Source organism: Carassius auratus, unplaced genomic scaffold, assembly GCF_003368295.1.
Source record: "Carassius auratus strain Wakin unplaced genomic scaffold, ASM336829v1 scaf_tig00215261, whole genome shotgun sequence".
In the NCBI taxonomy this organism is placed as follows: domain Eukaryota; kingdom Metazoa; phylum Chordata; class Actinopteri; order Cypriniformes; family Cyprinidae; genus Carassius; species Carassius auratus.
This window is the reverse complement of record NW_020528011.1, coordinates 533013-552399: the sequence shown is the minus strand read 5'-3', so window position 1 is coordinate 552399 and position 19387 is coordinate 533013. Positions and strand designations below refer to the sequence as shown.

At 37.7% G+C, this 19387-nt stretch overlaps 1 protein-coding gene across 2 annotated transcripts; it reads left to right on the top strand.

Moving 5' to 3' along the window:
* Positions 1-219: 219 nt before the first annotated feature.
* ppp2r5cb (protein phosphatase 2, regulatory subunit B', gamma b) lies at positions 220-18980 on the top strand. 2 transcript variants are annotated; one of them, XM_026259789.1, is made up of 16 exons: positions 220-353; positions 909-968; positions 2580-2742; positions 6749-6948; positions 8137-8247; positions 8694-8786; positions 9185-9315; positions 10035-10094; positions 10292-10400; positions 11434-11487; positions 13983-14153; positions 14233-14360; positions 14619-14720; positions 15342-15414; positions 15686-15799; positions 16746-18980. In XM_026259789.1, exons 1-16 carry the CDS (start codon positions 327-329, stop codon positions 16878-16880), a joined length of 1731 nt encoding a protein of 576 aa, XP_026115574.1. In that variant the 5' UTR covers positions 220-326; the 3' UTR covers positions 16881-18980. The 2 variants fall into 2 exon arrangements, with proteins under 2 accessions (XP_026115574.1, XP_026115575.1); XM_026259790.1 differs by lacking the exons at positions 220-353; positions 909-968; positions 2580-2742 and adding an exon at positions 4880-5102.
* Positions 18981-19387: the final 407 nt, after the last annotated feature.

Genomic DNA, 19387 nt, shown 5'->3' with positions numbered 1-19387 from the left:
AAGTTATTATTATCTGTAGATACAGAGAGTGTCCAGCAGGTGGCTGCAAAACAACACAAAATACAATTTACATTTCAAACGCTTGAGAGATCACGAGTCCATAAAGATAAATAATATTATGTTTACACATTACTGAAAGCCAACACTGAGTTATTAATTTTCTCCTCAGTGTAAAAATAATAAAACACATGCACTGAACTGATCGCAGTGTGTAACTTCAGCAGATAGAATCTCGCGCACACACACACACACACACACACACACACACACACTGACAGCGGCTCCATTGATTGTCTGCAGGCTGGAAACACACGCGTGTGAGTGCCATGCCGAATAAAACCAAGAAAGACAAGGTGAGACACAACCTGCGGTGTTTGAATGATGAAGAAACCCTGTAAAAGTGCTTAAAATGTGGATTTATTAAACGTTAGCCTCGGATCTCAGCTCGAGACATTAGCATGTATGCTAACTCTAGCTCTGCCCACCATAAGCTCTCCTTTTATCACAACGAGTTACTCTCTGGGTTATAAACTTTACACGATTTACAGCCCTGGAGGCGAAACAGAGCACTTTAGGACACTTTACATGTGTATTTTCGTACAGTTTGTTTAGTGGGCGTTCAGTGTCGCGGCGAAGCTAACTTTAGCATGTTAGCGGAGTAAAACGGATGGTTTCTCGTTTATAGAAATATCCCTTTCATCTAAATTCGCGCTGAAATGTCCAAAATGCTCTTCTTTGAAAATGAATTGCATGTCTTTTATTATATTTGGTGTTGGAGTCCAGATTTGGACGTGAAATACTTAAGCCGGATTGCTAATGCTAGCTGTCAGTCAAATGGTCTGTTTTTATTAGCCGATAATTAAAACATTTTTTGAGGGTGAAAATGTTTTTTTTTTTTTTTTTTTTAGGATTCACCAAAATCTGCAAAAGTGAGTAAAACTGGAGGACAGGATAACTCTGAGCATGAGGTAATTTAGTAAAATGCGCTATTTTATGTATTTGTGTATTTATTTATGTATTTATTGGCTTCTATTTTATATAATTATCTGTTATCTGCAATGCAAAATATAAAATGTGTCTCGTTCTGATCATGTGGAGAACCTATTTTAATGCAGGATGTTTTGTTCAGATTATGCTCAGTTTGGCCTCAGATTAAAGATCATTTTATGCATCGAGTCTTGCATATTCATGTGTGAACCATGTATATTTATTTATGTATATATATGAATATAAATCTATAAATGTACATGTTTTCAAAGTATAAACTTTATATGGGTCAAAGACGAAAAGTGTTTAAGCATTAAAAAAAAGTGTAATACTGCTTTAAACTTTTAAACTGTTGTAGTTTCCCCGCCAAAAAATTCAAAAAGTTTTCTGTTTTATTTAATTGCAATTTAGTTTTTGTTTTTTCTGAGCAAAAAATAAATATCATACATTTTCTCCTGATTTACAGAAGCCACCCAGTAAAATGTCATCCAGTGTAACAATCTTAAAAGAATAATTACTTCCACCCCAAACACTAATGAGTTGTAGTTTTACATTTTTTACATTTGCCACTATCCTAGGTTTTGCCCATTTGTCAGTAAGAATTTTTTACTAATTTAAAACACAATAACATTTAGTATGCTCCATTATTCTTTTAGATATTTTAATATGTACAGGTCAGAATAAACACGTTGTTTGAGTTTTTGCATAAATATTGTGTTACACTGAATGACAATGTAACATTATTTCAACCAAATTTTGACATTTTATTCTCTAAAAACTTATTTGAAACCTTAAAAGTAGACATTTTACTTACATTTAATGTGCTTTCTATGGACACAGAATCACTTTTGTACATTTCTTTTGATGCGGACATCTAAACGTCTTTGATCCATGTATGTCTTTATACATCATACATGTACACAGATTAAACATAAACTTTTATTTTAGATGCGATTAATCGGTTGACAGCGTTAGTTTTTAAAATGTTACCCAAAAAAAAACAAAAAAAAACAGGAAAAATATTTAAATAGTGTTTTAAAAACTATTGTAAATCGTAAAAAAAAAAAGTTTACAATTTGGCAAACTTTTTGTAAATTGTTAGTAAAACATAAAAAATGTGTTAAAACTGTTCAAAAACATAAAGATGTGTTTAAAACTGTAAACCTTTAGTTTAAATCGTTACCATAAAAAACAATAACATTGCAGTACACAATAAAGCTACACATTTAAAAATATAAAGAAATTCTTGTAAATTGCTACTTTAAAAACATGAGACAAAAACATAAGAAAAATGTGTTTATGACGTGCAACTTTATTGGACATTGTTACAAAAAAAAAATTGCATTTAAATGTTTCAAAAGTTGTTTGTATTTAAAAATCTCTATTGTAAATTGTTGCTATAAAAAATCGGATATAAGCTCTGTCTGAACATTGCATCTGTGCTGTAAGGATATGTTTGGAGCTTGTTAGTTACAGATGTGAGCCGCTGATATAAATGTTCTGGTTATTCCTCTGTTCATTCAGCAAAAGTGCATAAGCATGATACAAATGGTGTTGGAGAGATGAGGATGTTCGGTGTTTCTCTCCCTCAGGGCTCGAATAAGAAGGGCTCTAACAGCGTGCCGCCCGTCACACAGCTGCTGAAGGGCAAAGCGTCCGGATCTCAGGCTCCGCTGAAGAAGGAGAAGCGTCCGAGCTCGTCTCGATTCAGTCTGAGCAACAACCGAGAGCTGCAGAAGCTGCCCGCGCTCAAAGGTGACACGCACCTCCTCTGATTGGCTGGTCAAAAGTGCTCTGCCATATTATTGGTCAGTGTTACTAAGCCCCGCCCACACGGACATGATCACATCAGCAGACGAGAAAACTCGTTTCAGAAGCGGAGTAATAATTACATTTCGACTTACTGTGTTAAATAAGATTAAGAGTAACGGCTGATGACAATTTAAGGAATGAATTCTAAAGTTTAATAACATGTTATTTGAATTGCGATAATGTTTTAAAATATTACTGTTTTTTTTCTATATTTGTAATCAGATAAATACAACCTTGACGAGCAATATCTAATCTTATGCTCATTTATATATATATAAGCTGTTTATGTTAATATTTTCTATTCTGCAACAGCATGCACATTTTCATATACATATATACATTGATATTTATTTATTTAGCTTTAGACTTTTTATCTAAATCATCTAATTAATATAGAACATCCTGAGAAATTGGATAAATGAGTTAATGCTCTGTGTGCTTGATGAAGCTTTGAGCGTCAGTCAGAGTTTAGCTGTGTGTTTACTGGGAGCGAGAGAGAAAAGAGCCGATGCTGATGCTGTTGAGCTGATATCAGTGAAAGTATGAAGCTGCTTTCACTTCCTCGTTTGCGGTGTGTGTCATCATTTCATATATTACTTGATCTTCCTCTTTAGATCTTTATTTTCTCACGTCTGAGCTAATTAAAGACCATTAACGATCCTCACGTGTCAAACTGTTACTCGGAACGAGAGCGTTATGTAATCATATTTCATTAATGCATGTTATTGATTAAGATGTAAGAGAGACAGATTTCTTCCTAAGTTTACATTTTCACTGCTAGTATATAGTATACATTTACAATTACAGTATACCAGTTATATATAATATAATAGCCTATAATAATTTTTTTTTCTTTCCGTTAATATATAATATGTGCATTTTATATTTTATATTGGCTTCTGAGTTTTTCTTCTTTTTTTTTTTGTGCAGTATTTTTTTTTTAACATGATGCATCTGTCTGAGTGATGCTGGGCTTTTGTGAATGGGTGCCGGCTCTACAGAGTGTTGTGAGTGGTTGCTACTTGCTGGTTTTTTTGTTCTGTGTGGTGTGATAGGTCTCTCTAAGAAATGCTATAAACAAAGCATTAATAGTTTGGGAATCTTGTGCTGTAGGATTCAGGGCCCGATGATTTTTGTGATGACAAGAACACGGGAATGTGTTGTGCAACTCTTCTTCTGCCTAAAAACAGGAATCGTTCAGATTTAGCTCGGTTACATTTTAAAAGATGACTTAAGTTGCATGCAGTTAGTTGATTACTTCCGTTTTTAATACTAAATTTGGATTAAATAATAAAACACAGAATGCAATTTTTAAAAAGTGTTAGTTTTTATTATTTAAATTGATTAGGCATCATTTAAAAAATAAAATTCTGCCGTTAAAAACTTGAGTCTAGAAAATGAATAGTGTAAAACTGAGAATTTGGATGAAATAAAATAAAAAGCGTTTTATGGCACTATTATTGAACACATTTTAATAAAGCATTAAGTTGTTAATTTTGAGTAGGCATCCTGTTTGATGATTAAAATTAAACTCAGTCATCAAAAAAAAAAAGGAAAACACAATTTGATAAAAAGTAACATATTTCAAAGGGCAAGAAATTGTTACTTTTTTATACATTCTATTGATTAATTAATTAAAATGTAATTATTAAAAAAATATTTTTTTATTAAAAAAAGCATTAAAAATCTCTGAATGTAATTAAATTAATTTTTATAATTAAAGTTTAATATGAAAATGAAGATGACAGAATTTAAAGAAAAAAAAACTAAAATACATTTCATTAGTCACTAATGTTTTTTAAATGTAAGAATAAGTGATTAGATTGATGAATTCACTGGAATCAAATCTAATTCAATCACTGAAACACCAGGAGAAGTCCAGCCGATGTCTTCTGCTTGTATTCTCAGCTCACACTTTTCTTCCCGTTGTAAGCTGACCAATCACACACACTCTGCATGCGTCAATCAAACCCACAGCTCCCGCCCTCCCCTGCCCCCGCCAGCCAATCAGCAGCCTCCCCAGCCAGCCCTCTGCTGCTTGAGATCACGTGATCTCCTCCAGCCAATCGGTGGCCTCCCTTCGACGGCTGACATCACTAACTAGCTGCTTCCCTCCAGCAGCGGAGCTTCATTTTCTGCTGAGAGTGTTTGTGCTAAAATGGAGGCTAACAGCTCGTCCTAGCCGTCTCGCGCCCGATCCGAGCCGTAGATGTTGACATGCTCTAGAGAGGAGTCCAGGATGGTTCTGGATGCTCCGAGCGCCAACGGGCCCTTTCAGCCGGTGGCCCTGATGCACTTTAGAGGTGAGACGTTTGTCTTGTTGTGTCTGTGTGGGCAGGGAGAGACGAGGGAGCTTGCTATGCCATGATTTGTGGCCACCGTTACGAAAGCAGAAGAATTTGCTCCGTTTGGGAGACGCTGGAGACGTCTTTGTTTACATTAACAGCGAGCTGACTCCTACACTGCATCTGTACGCATTTATGCAACATTTGTGGCTGTAATAACCCATGCATCTTACATGCATCTGAAGCGCAGCGTGGAAGGGGAAAACTCTGTTTACAGTGCACTGGATGAGAAGGGGGGGGGCTGTTTAACTAGCCTCCCATCCCCCCAAACAGTCAAGGGAAGTGAGGTCACGGCTTCAGGAAGAGTGCATGTAAATGCATGTGAGCTCAAGCCGCAGAGAAACTGCATCCTGATGGCTTTGAGTTTCCTTCGCTTCACGTTCAGATGATTCTTCACGCGTAAATGATTTGTTTTTTTAAACATGCGTTTTGTTTCAGTTTGCTAATCTTAACTAACATACTCCTTGAACTATTCCTGCATGCATACTGTAAACGTTATTAAATATCCCTAGGATTTCCCTTGACTTGCGTTAAACATCAGAAATCTAAATTATTCCGAATTATACAATAGTGTATTTTCAGCCCTTATTTTTACTCGTTCAATCAGATTGCAAAAAGTTTTCATAAAAAAAGCATGAATAAATAAAATAACCACTTAATTTATTAGATAAGTGGATGCCACTTGCATGTAGTCTAGAAACATTTATCAATACATATTGGCGCATATATTATATTCTGCACACAGTCTAGTGTTATCTGAATTAACTTTAAAAGCATCTTTAGACTCACATGATGCAATAAGTGGAATCCTGTAATTATCTCAGATAAACATGCTTCTGGAAAAACAAGATTGCATTGCATTATGGGATGCATTAATGAATGCACACAGAATATTTGCATGCAGTATGTGAAGTGCTGGTGTGTGAATGCACTGCAGATCGAGATCAGTTCTGCTCATGCATTAGTTGTTGACGCTGACGTCTGCGCCTCAAATGTCATTGCACTGCTGTTCTCACATGTTAACCACAATCACCACTCCCATGTGCAGAAAGGGAAGCGTGAGGCCGGTTTCTCACAGGCGTGACCTTTAGTGAAGAAAACGCGCTCAAGTCCTGATCGCAGCTGAAGACTCTGATGATGATACAGCTGAAGAAGAGGCATCGATGCATCACAGACGACAGCGAAGAGAGACACCTACTCCTCCGTCAGTGTGTGTGCTGAAGTAACACAGCGCTCATGTGCAGCTTTAAAGGAAACCATGTGATCGAAACGTTTCGAGAAGCCCAAAATATACTGTTCCTCTGACGTCAGTCCAGGAAAAACCCTGCAGCTGCAGCGTCGCTTTAACCCTGTGAAGCCTGACATTGCTTTTACACAAAATATTACAAGATCTCAAAACGATGTGTTTGTGAAGTGTTATATTTGACTCGTTTATAGTCTGATACAGTGATGATGTGAAAGGAAAACAAATCAGTTTTAGTTCAAATATGAATTTTACTTGATCACAATCAGACCAGATCTGACAGCAGCAGCTTTCATACAGTTACACCGAAAGAGCTATGACTGGATGAAACACTCTTAACACACTCTTAACGTGTGTGTAGATGTTCCTCCGGCCGAGCAGGAGAAGTTATTCGTGCAGAAGCTGCGTCAGTGCTGCGTCCTCTTCGACTTCATCTCTGACCCCTTGAGTGACCTGAAATGGAAAGAGGTGAAGCGTGCGGCGCTCAGCGAGATGGTGGAGTACATCACCCACAACAGGAACGTCATCACCGAGCCCATCTACCCCGAGGTGGTGCACATGGTGAGAGAAACACACAAACACTGTATATATCTGTGTCTCGGAGCAGAAAACATGAGTCTTCAGTCTCTGGGGGATATCTGTAGAAATACACAGTACGAGTCACAAAGATACATTTCTCTTTTATGACAAAAATCTTGAGGATATTAAGTAAAGATCATGTTCCATCAAGATATTTAGTAAGTTTCCAACAGTAAATATATCAGAACTTAATGTTTGGTTAGTAATATGCATTGCTTAGAACTTCATTTGTAGAAATGTAGCACTGCATCAGTGTCTCATCAATGGAAGTGAATGGGTGCCGTCAGAATGAGAGTCTGATAATAACATCAGAATAATCCACAGCACTCCAGTCCATCAGTGAACATCTGGAGAAGACAAAACCTGAAACACATCCAGCATTAAGATGATTTTAACTCAAACACACAGAGTCTATAATCCATAATAACACTTCCTCCAGTGAAGACGTGTTCTGGTCTGAATCAGGAGAGAAATCTGCACAGATAAAATCATCTTAATGCTGGATGTGTTTCAGGTTTTGTCTTCTCCAGATGTTCACTGATGGACTGGAGTGCTGTGGATTATTGAGATGTTTTTATCAGACTCTCATTCTGACGGCACCCATTCACTTCCATTGATGAGACACTGATGCTGAAGTGGATTTGAATATATAAACCGCTGATAGTGCATCATCGCTCAGCCGTACACGGTTGTGTTGAGCGTTCGGCAGATCTGTGGGCTTCGCCGTCCTTTTAAAGTCCAGTTTTTGGGCGACAGCTTTGCGTTGAGCAGCAGAGCGTCGATTGACCTGCGCTTGACCTCGTGCTTCTGCCAGCTGCAGTTATTACACCGCTTTGATATTTATTAGAGCCCACAGCTGATGTGAAGCCGAGGCCTATCCAAGTGCAAATGGACTTCCCAAATAAGCATGATAATATGTTCTCGAGCACATTTCCTGACACACACACACACACACACACGCTTTGATGATTAAAGGCAAGAACTTCAAAGTGCTGCGATCGGGAGGATTAAAACCGCCTCTTCTGATTAATTTGTGCATGTTCTGCCATGTTTTATTAATCATCAAGCTGAATGCACGGTTCATTGATCAAAACGTTCTCCTTTAGTGTGTTCTCAGTAACCAGATATGCATCTATACACACGTTTTTCATCTTATGGGGTTTGTTTCAGTTTGCAGTCAACATGTTTAGGACGTTACCTCCATCGTCCAACCCAACCGGAGCAGAGTTTGACCCCGAGGAGGATGAACCCACGCTAGAAGCGGCCTGGCCTCACCTGCAGGTGGACTTTTATTATGAAATTACTACTTTTATTCATCAAGGCTGGAATGATGGAATGATGCTGGAAATACAGCGGAGCATCACAGAAATAAATTACACTTTAACACAGATTCACACAGAAAACCGATGATTTAGATTATAATAATATTTCACAATTTTGACTGTACTTTGAATCAAATAAATGCAGTTTTGGTGAGCAGAAAAGACTTCTTTCAGACGCACCAGTCCCAAGCGTCTGAATGGTGTATATATAATATGTATATAACGCTATTATTTGTTACAGTCTTTTTCTTGTTAACAAATTCATTTTATTACAATATTGTTTCATTGCAATACAGTAAAAATCCTGTAGATGAGAATAATGTGTGCACTTATCTGTATACAATATAATTTCCCACTAAACGACTTATAAATGCATCCTTCAAATACATATTTTTCTTTCCACAGCTCGTTTATGAATTTTTCCTGCGGTTTTTAGAGTCACCAGACTTTCAACCAAACATAGCCAAGAAATACATCGACCAGAAGTTTGTGATGCAGGTGCGTTGAAATGTGTTCAGGCTGATTCGTTTGGTTATCTGTTTTTAACAATCACTTGACATTGAAGAAATTATTAAAATCGGTTAATCGTTAACATTAAAATGGCAAAATGCATAGGTAGGACTCCAAATGCTGTTTTATTTAATATATTTAATAAATGTGTATGTTTTCATGCTTTATTTTGATGCATTAATGTGTGCTATACACAAATTCTTTATTATACCCTTAATTTTTTAATCCCAATAATATTAATGTCCTCTGAAAACAGATGTTTTGTGTGGGTCATCAAGTCACTTTTGCATGATTTGCATGATTACCAGAGAGTTTTGCATTAGAAAATGGATCAGTTGATGTCCGATCAGCCGTTTTAAGGCATGTCTGATCTGATCTGATCGCAGCTCTTGGAGCTGTTTGACAGTGAAGATCCTCGCGAGCGTGACTTCCTGAAGACGACCCTCCACCGCATCTACGGGAAGTTCCTGGGTCTCCGAGCGTACATCCGGAAACAGATTAATAACATTTTCTATAGGTGAGACTGCAAAATATGACCCAGGACTTGCAATGCATTCAACAGGGCAATAAAGTTTTTTATTTTTAATTTTTTTTACCGAACATTTGACTTTTTATTTTTTTTATTTTTTTTTTTTACGATTTTTAACTAGTCAACTTAAAAATGTAAATACAATATGATTCTAGTGACTTGTTCTTTATTAAATTAATTTTAAAAAAAAACGCCTCACACTAATTTCATAACATGACATTACTCATAACATGAGTAAAAATGCATATAATATCTGCCGAAGTTGACCCCCGATAACCTTTTATTTGATTTGGAAAATAAAAAAAAAACTAAGTTCCCTTGAACCATCTTCATTTCAAATTTAGATTTTTCTTAAAAAAAATTTTTTTTTTGCAATTAATTTTTTTTAATACATTTCTAATTTCAGTTGTTTAAATGTCAAATTATTATTATTATTATTTTTTTCTTCATTTTAATATAACATTTAGTTTTTTTGCATTTGAAAAAGAATTTAATAAAAATAAAACAAAAAAAGTTGTTTAAATGTTGAATTATTTTTTAAATGTAATTCATTTTATTATAACATTTATCTTTGGCCCACAGCCCTCAATCAGTTTAGATTTCTGGGAGCTCTGGATCAATTGATGTTATATTATGATTTTATTGATTGATATATAATATCTGCAATATATAAATTGATACACAATATATGTTTTATCTCTCTACAGCTTCATCTATGAAACAGAGCATCATAACGGAATAGCCGAACTTCTGGAAATATTAGGAAGGTATGAAACATTTTTTGTTTATAAAATCTATCTCTGCTCTCAAATCCAATTTGCTTAATGAATTGGCATTATAATAATGTTTAGTAATGATATTGGTGTCTTTCATCGTTCATGATCTGCTGTCTCTGTTCTGTTGTGTTTGAAACCTCATTCATCAAGTTTTTGTAATTATTCTCTGTTTTTCTCTTGTCCTCCAGCATCATTAACGGCTTCGCCTTACCGCTGAAAGAAGAGCACAAAATCTTCCTTTTAAAAGTGTTGTTACCTTTGCATAAAGTCAAGTCCCTCAGTGTTTATCACCCACAGGTACGACCTGGAGCTTATATCCATTCATGTGTCACAGTTTGTTGAAAACTTCATTTTTCTTTGTAACTTATTACACCATGTTTGTTTCATTCTAATTAAGCATATATAATATATATATAATATATATGTATGTATAATACACACACACTCCCTCTTTCAGATAATTAAGAGTAAATCTTTTAACATAGGACATTATTTATTTGATGATTTCTTACATTTTTTATTTTCTAAAATGCTCATCATTGTAATAATGCAGATGTTTTACTCTTGTATTTTGTAATTACCATTTTTCTGAATGAAGATTTTGCTTTATGAGATCATAAAGTTATTCGTGCAGAATTAAAGAACAAATATTTTGTTTTTCAAGTAATTGTTGACGAAATCTACTCCCTTCCACATTAATATTTTTTTTCTATCTATCTATCTATCTATCTATCTATCTATCTATATATATATATATATGTGTGTGTGTGTGTGTGTGTGTGTATATTTGAAGAGTTTTAAGCAAAAACTATCTCCGTTTGTTTTTTATTATTATTTTAAAAAGTCATGGTTTTTATTGTTTTTATTGTACTTTATTGCGCTAGTAAGCTGCCATTTGTTTTACCTAATCAAAATAACACTTCTGCAGTTTGATTGAGATTCATTTGAATGCAGAATTAACAAAAAAACATTCAGCAAAATTCTTAATATGTGTGTATATGAATATATATATTCATAAATGTACATATGTTATACATGGTATGAGTTTATTTTATATTATAAATTATTTTGTAATCATTTATATAATTAAAACAGTTTAACTATAGAAAGTAAATGTAAATAAAGACACTTTTACTTAAATATATAAATAATGTATAGAAAACTTTGTAACATATTTTACATGTATATTCCAAATTCTTTCCATATTAGATTCTCCTTCAGGAAAATCTAACTAGATCAAAAATTTAACGTGCATATGCATTATATTAATGACATTGTGTTTTTGTGCATTGTGAATGATTGGCTGATGTTGTTGTTTCTGGTCCTTCAGCTGGCGTACTGTGTGGTTCAGTTTCTGGAGAAGGACAGCACACTCACAGAACCGGTGCGTCTCAGCGCCACCTGCTGCTCACTCTCTGTGCTCTCTCTGCTCTCTCTCTCTGCTCTCACTCTCTTTACTCTCTCTGCTGCTCACTCTTTCTGCTCTCACTCTCTCTGCTCTCACTCTCTGTGCTCTCTCTGCTCTCTCTCTGCTCTCACTCTCTGTGCTCTCTCTGCTCCTCACTCTCTGTGCTCTCACTCTCTGTGCTCTCTCTCTCTGCTGCTCACTCTTTCTGCTCTCTCTGCTCTCAGTCTCTCTGCTCTCACTCTCTGTGCTCTCTCTCTCTGCTGCTCACTCTTTCTGCTCTCTCTGCTCTCAGTCTCTCTGCTCTCACTCTCTGTGCTCTCTCTGCTGCTCACTCTCTGTGCTCTCACTCTCTGTGCTCTCTCTGCTGCTCACTCTCTCTGCTCCTCACTCTCTGTGCTCTCACTCTCTGTGCTCTCACTCTCTCTGCTGCTCACTCTTTCTGCTCTCTCTGCTCTCAGTCTCTCTGCTCTCACTCTCTGTGCTCTCTCTGCTGCTCACTCTCTGTGCTCTCACTCTCTGTGCTCTCTCTGCTGCTCACTCTCTCTACTCTCTCTGCTGCTCACCCTCTGTACTCTCTCTCTCTGCTGCTCACTCTGTGCTCTCTGCTCTCACTCTCTGTGCTCTCACTCTCTGTGCTCTCTCTGCTCTCACTCTCTGTGCTCTCTGCTCTCAGTCTCTCTGCTCTCACTCTCTGTGCTCTCTCTGCTGCTCACTCTCTGTGCTCTCACTCTCTGTGCTCTCTCTCTCTGCTGCTCACTCTTTCTGCTCTCTCTGCTCTCAGTCTCTCTGCTCTCACTCTCTGTGCTCTCTCTCTCTGCTGCTCACTCTTTCTGCTCTCTCTGCTCTCAGTCTCTCTGCTCTCACTCTCTGTGCTCTCTCTGCTGCTCACTCTCTGTGCTCTCACTCTCTGTGCTCTCTCTGCTGCTCACTCTCTCTACTCTCTCTGCTGCTCACTCTGTGCTCTCTGCTCTCACTCTCTGTGCTCTCACTCTCTGTGCTCTCTCTGCTCTCACTCTCTGTGCTCTCTCTCTCTGCTGCACACTCTCTGTGCTCTCTCTGCTCTCACTCTCTGTGCTCTCTCTCTCTGCTGCACACTCTCTGTGCTCTCTCTGCTGCTCACTCTCTGTGCTCTCTCTCTCTCTCTCTCTCTCTGCTGCTCACTCTCTGTGCTCTCTCTCTCTCTCTCTCTCTCTGCTGCTCACTCTGTGCTCTCTGCTCTCACTTTCTGTGCTCTCACTTTCTGTGCTCTCACTCTCTGCTCTCACTCTCTCTCTCTCTGCTGCTCACTCTCTGTGCTCTCTCTCTCTGTGCTCTCTCTCTCTGTGCTCTCACTCTCTCTGCTGCTCTCTCTCTGCTGCTCACTCTCTGCTGCTCACTCTCTGCTCTCACTCTCTCTGCTCTCTCTCTCTCTGCTCTCTCTCTCTCTGCTCTCACTCTCTGTGCTCTCTCTCTCTGCTCTCTCTCTCTGCTGCTCTCTCTCTCTGTGCTCTCTCTCTCTCTGCTCTCTCTCTCTCTGCTCTCACTCTCTGTGCTCTCTCTGCTCTCACAAAGCTGTTTTCTCTTCTGTTCTTTATCAGAATATGCTTATTTTCTGTTATTCCTGCTGAAAAGGCATATGCTTATTTTTGCCGATGCGTCCTAGCAGTGTTCTTACACTTACACGGTTTTCATTTCACATGTGAAGCATCATTTCATTTTTCAAATAATTGTAAATATCAGTATACAATGTTTCATGTTTAAAATACCAAGATATTATTCATGCATTTGTAACTCTAGGATAAATTTAGTTATTCTAATTGACTGATTAATTAACTCAGTAACTCAATAACTATTTGTGAGAAGTTACTAGTAACTATAACTATATTCACTATATATTGAGCTTCAGGCTGAAACTTAAGTTAATTTGCATGACAAAAATGAAATTTTTAGGAATTATTTTTATTTCTATTATTTTTATTTATGCGTTAGTATTAGACTTGCACCATTTAACTTTTTTATTGTGAAATTGTTTTTTTCTTTCTTTTTTTTTATTTATGCGTTAAATTGATGAAAAGTGACAGTGAAGTCATTTATAATGTGACAATAGATTTCTATTTCGAATAAATGCTGTTCTTTTGAACTTTCTATTCATCTTTGAATCCTGAAAAATAAAATGCATCACAGTTTTCACAAAAATATAAACTGTTTTCAACATTGATAATAACCAGAAATGTTTCTTGAGCAGTAAATCAGCATATTAAAATGATTTCTGCAGATCATGTTACACTGAAGACTGGAGGAGTGATGCTGAAAATACAGCTGTGCATCACAGAAATAAATTATTTTAACACATTCACATAGAAAACAGCTGTTTCATTTTTTTTAAAAAGCAAATAAATGCAGCTTTGGTTAGCAGAAGAGGCTTAAAATGGTAATTATGGCGAGCTGTTGGCCGCTGGTGTAGTGTGTGAGGAGTGTTTTGTTGGTTTCAGGTGGTGATGGCTCTTCTCAAATACTGGCCAAAGACTCACAGTCCGAAGGAAGTGATGTTTCTGAACGAGCTGGAAGAGATCCTGGACGTCATCGAGCCGTCAGAGTTTGTTAAAGTGATGGAGCCGCTCTTCAGACAGCTGGCCAAATGTGTCTCCAGTCCACACTTCCAGGTCTGCTGGACACACAGAAGCAGCTCGAGCTCATGAAGGAGTACCTGTCTAACTGTAATCACACTCCTGTCGTCCTCAGGTCGCAGAGCGAGCGCTCTACTACTGGAATAACGAGTACATCATGAGTTTAATCAGCGATAACGCTGCCAGGATCCTGCCCATCATGTTCCCCTCGCTGTACCGAAACTCCAAAACCCACTGGAACAAGTGAGCCACTGTTTACAAGCCTTTATTCTGATATATTTATATATAAAATCTAAAGAAATTGAAATCGTATCACTCCAGTTGTACAATCCTTACTCTGGCTGCCTGTGCTTTACACGGTAGATTTGAACATTTTATTTATTATCTATAAGTCTCTAAATGGTATGGCTCCTTCACTTTAAAAGCGTTTCAGTCCATCCACACTGTTCAGATGAAGAGTCTTTTGATGTCTCTGATGTCACTTCCTCTTCCTGTCTCCAGGACGATCCATGGGCTGATCTATAACGCTCTGAAGCTCTTCATGGAGATGAATCAGAAGCTGTTTGACGACTGCACACAGCAGTTCAGGGCCGAGAAGAACAAGTAGGAAGCTCTTTCACACACACACACACACACACACACACACACACACACACACACGCACTCACTTGCACTCACTCTCACACACACACACATGTTTGTTTTTGTGTAAAGTGTGTTCATCCCATAGGTGTAATGGTTTTTATTCTGTAGAAACTGTATATTCTATGTCCCTTCACCAACCCTACACCTAACCCTAACCCTCACAGGAAACTTTGTGCATTTTTACTTTCTCAAAAAAACTCATTCTGTATGATTTATAAGTGTTTTGAAAAATGGGGACATGGGTTATGTCCTCATAAGTCACCCTCTCCTTGTAATACCTGTGTCATACCCATGTCATTATACAGAGTTGTGTCCTGATATGATACAAAAACAAGAGCACACTCTCTCTCTCTTTCTTTCTTTCTCTCTCTCTCTGTCTCTCTCTCTCTCTCTCTCTCTCACACACACACACACACACACACTCTCTAACACATACTCACATGCACAAACACTCTCTAACACACTCACTCACACACTCACACACACACTCTCTAACACACACACACACACACACTCACACACTCACTCAGACTTTGAGTCATGTCGTCGATAAACTCTTTCTTTCTCTCTGAACTTTAGAGAAAAGGCCAAGTGGAAAGAGCGTGAGGAGGCATGGATAAAGATTGAGAATCTGGCCAAATCAAACCCACAGGTGAGCGTCTCTGACACCGCAGCATTACTCAGAGCTCGTCTTCTCCAGCACATTCACTTTAGTCATGTATTCAGATCAATATATTGTCACGATCATTTCGACTATCACTATCAGTTTTATTTCACAAACAAGTTACTTTTTTTTTTTTTTTTGACTATTGAAATGCCTGACTGCTGTAGTTATTGGAAACTGTGCATTTGTCTTTATTTAAAATGGATGCATGTATTCAATAGTATTTCAGAGGTTTTGATAATGACTTTTTCTGCTTTAGTTTGTGATGCACATCGACTCCAGCAGCCTCAGCAGTCCGATGGACATGGAGACAGACCAGATCATTGAGGATGTCAGGATGCTAAAGAAGACCGTAGAAGAAGAAGCCACTCAGGTAAGAGATGCTTTAACATTTAAAGAAAGGTTTGGGGTCAATGAGATTTTTATTTTATATATATATTTTTTTATATTAATCTCTTCTGTGCACTAAGGCATTTTTTATTTGATAAAAATACAGTAAAATATATTAGTAAATTGTGAAATATTATTAAAGCTGTATAGCTGACTATCTGTATACTTGCCTTACAGACATAGAGAGAGAGTGAAATATTTACTCTCAAATGAAACCATTCAAATACAAAACTATCAAGAAATCTCATGCATTCGGAAGATCTCAGAATCAGTCCAGAAATCGATTCTTCATCGATTTATCATCTCTCTAAATCACAGTTAAAGGGATAGTTCACCCAAAAATGAGAATTCTGAACTAACCCTTTAAAGAAGACATATAATGCCAATGTTTTTACAATGTTATACAAGTCTCAGGTGTCCCTGAATGTGTCTGTAAAGTTTCATCTCAAAATAACCAAAATATCCTTTTGAAAATGCCTATTTTGAGTTTAAGCAGAAACAGCCTCGTGCCTGTCTCTTTAAATGCAAATGAGCTGCTGCTCCCCGCCCCCTTTTCCAGAATACAGATACGTCATTACAGCTCAAGCCGTCTAAAAACATCTGTTTTGGTGCCGGTTATCAAGTTTATTGTGCTGAAATCAATGTGGGTGGAAACTTAGATTAAGAGGCGGTGATTATTATAATGAGTGAGATCACTTTGTGACATCACTAAGTGATTGAAATCAGACGCGCTCGTTTTATGAGACGCTTGGAGAAAAAGGAGTTAATCGTTTTCACGTTTCGTTGGATGGTAGATGCATAGGGGACCTGATTATTATAACACTTAAAACCTGGAAACGTCAGATTTTCTTGATATGTCACCTCTGTTTCCCACTGGATATTCTGTGCAGATGTCCTTTCACACTGTTTTATCTCATCTCTCCACGCAGATCCACAGAGACCAGCGTAGAGAACGTCCCCTGATGCGACGCAAGTCCGAGCTGCCTCAGGATACCTCCACCATGAATGCCCTGGAGACGCACCGGTGTGCCGAGGACATGATTGGTGCCCAGGACGGCCACTAGAGGACCACAGACGCCCGAACCCCAGTCACCACCTTCAGCACAGATGACCAGCGGTGGAGGACCACAAACACACGAACACGTTCTGTCCAGAACCAACCGCGCCGGAGCTCATCCCACATCCAGACCCCCTCGATCCTGACTCATCCTCTTCTCCGCTTTCGTTTGTCCGTTTCTCTCTCTTAAAGGGATAGTTCACTCCTAAATGAAAATTCTGTTGTTAATTACTTTCCCAACCCGTAAGATCTCCGTTCATCTTCAGAACACAAATGAAGATATTTCTGATGAAATCCGAGAGCGCTCTAACCCTGCATTGACAACAATGCAACTGAAATGTTCCCAGGCCCACAAACTTAGAAATCAGTGAAACATCAGGGGTTAACGAAGCTATTACAATACTGCGCGAAGAAAACAAAAATAACGACTTTATTTAACAATTCTTCTCTTCCAAATCATGTATTCTGCCATTACGGAGAGTATCAAAACACATGTTTGCGCTTTTCCCAAAATTTTATTAACGTTTTCATTATTGTTTACGTTCAGGAGGAAATGCGCAAATGCTAAACGTAAACAACGCTGATTGAGTTCTGGGGGAAACGTAACTCTGGGAGAAGAATTGTTAAATAAATTGTTATTTTCTTTGCGCATAAAAAGTATTCTCGTAGCTTTGCAGAATTGTAGTTGAGCCACTGATGTCATATGGACTGTTTTAACGATATCCTGATTACGTGTCTGCGACTGCGAACATTTCCGTTGTATTGCTCTCAGTGCAGGATCAGAGAGCTCTCGGATTTCATCAGAAATATCTTAATTTGTGTTCCGAAGGTCTTACGGGTTTGGAGCGCCATGAGGATGAGTAATCAATGACAGAATTTACATTTTTGCGTGAACTATCCGTTCGAGCTTGAACCGCACTTTTATTCGGGCGAGCGAACGATTCTCAGGTTGTTCGGAGGCCGAGAGCAGCGAACCCTGTTCAGATTTGTGTTCACTTGTTTCTGAAATGAAACCGACTCGGTGTGTATTTCACATCACGCTTGCAAAATACCCTTTTGTTTTTGTCCAGATACTTTGCAATAAGTTCGTCCAGGGAGATTTTGGTTGTTCAAACAATGGCGAGTGGCCTTACGGTGGTGAACTAGTTTTTAAATGAGCGTTAAAGCATTTAAACAGGCAATACCGAACGGTTTGTTTACCCAGTTTTCAACCAAGCCTTTATTTGCATAGAGTGCCTTTTTAGATCGAGGAAAAAAGTAGTTTTCGCTGGTTTGGCTAACGAGAAATGCGGAACCCAGAGAAGCCTGACAAAAGAGAAGTTCTCCTGATAAACTTGAACGACTTTCTCTGACTTGTTTGTTTTTTCTTGGGTACGGTTTGGGACGAATCCCTCTGAACCATTGTTTGAACTCCCATTGGGTTTGGCCTCGTCGGAGCTACGGTGCAGTTCTCTCTCTGCGGTCGTACGGTTTTTATTCTCGGCCCGTATAAGCTCGTCTGTCCGATTTGAATGTGCAAATAATTAAATTGGTTGGTTTTCTCCCTCCTGACCTTTCTCTTGGGTTTTTTCTCTCACGGCTGTAAATCGGAAAATATAGTCTATGAAAGATGATTTTTCTCGCCGGTGTCAATAGCGTAACTTGCGTTCTTTTTCCAACTGGAAGCTTTCATTGTGGTGAATTTCACTTTACGTTTCGTTTCATGAAAGAAAATACAACTGCAAAGTGTCCTTTAGTATGCGTCCCCCTACTAAATGGCTCCATCTGATATTGTACATATTATGTACTGTTATGATCCATCTATTATTGAATGGTAGATCTCTTATTTTGTACAAATTTTCTCGTGTACAGATGAAAACCGTTATTAGCCACTTGCAGACAGTTGGTATTTGACAGACTTCTGTAACTGCGTTAGAAGCATTTAGGATTTAATTTCTAATGTTTTTGTTTTTTTACTATTTGTAATTGAGAACTTTTCTGTCTCTGCATTCAGCTGTCTGAAGAAATCCATCATAAAATAACCTTCATATGTGCTTTTCTCCAAATCTCAAGTGGTATATGTCTATATACAGGAAATAAAGAAAACGTGTTTTATATTTTCATCTTACAAGAACGTGTTAATTGTATTCTGTGTCGTGCATTTGTGTGTTAAAGCGTGATTGTGACTGACATTTTAGCACTAAACAAAGGTTTGAAGGGCTTTTTATTTAATTGTAGTTTCAGTGGAATACACTCAAGGAACTTTGGGGGAAATGTGAATATTATTAGTGAGAAATTTCAACAATACAAATAATAATAATAATAAGTTTCTAACATAGGCTTTTGTTGATCAGAATAAAAAAATATTTCAAATTTGGATAAGTGTAATATGACAAAATAATAATGACAAAAAAACAAATTACTAAAACATTCAAATTAAAATGAAGACAACATATTCAAAATATTAATAAAAGCTATAATATTATCACAAATATATTAAAACAACACTGCTGTCAAATCCAAACGACTGGGTGA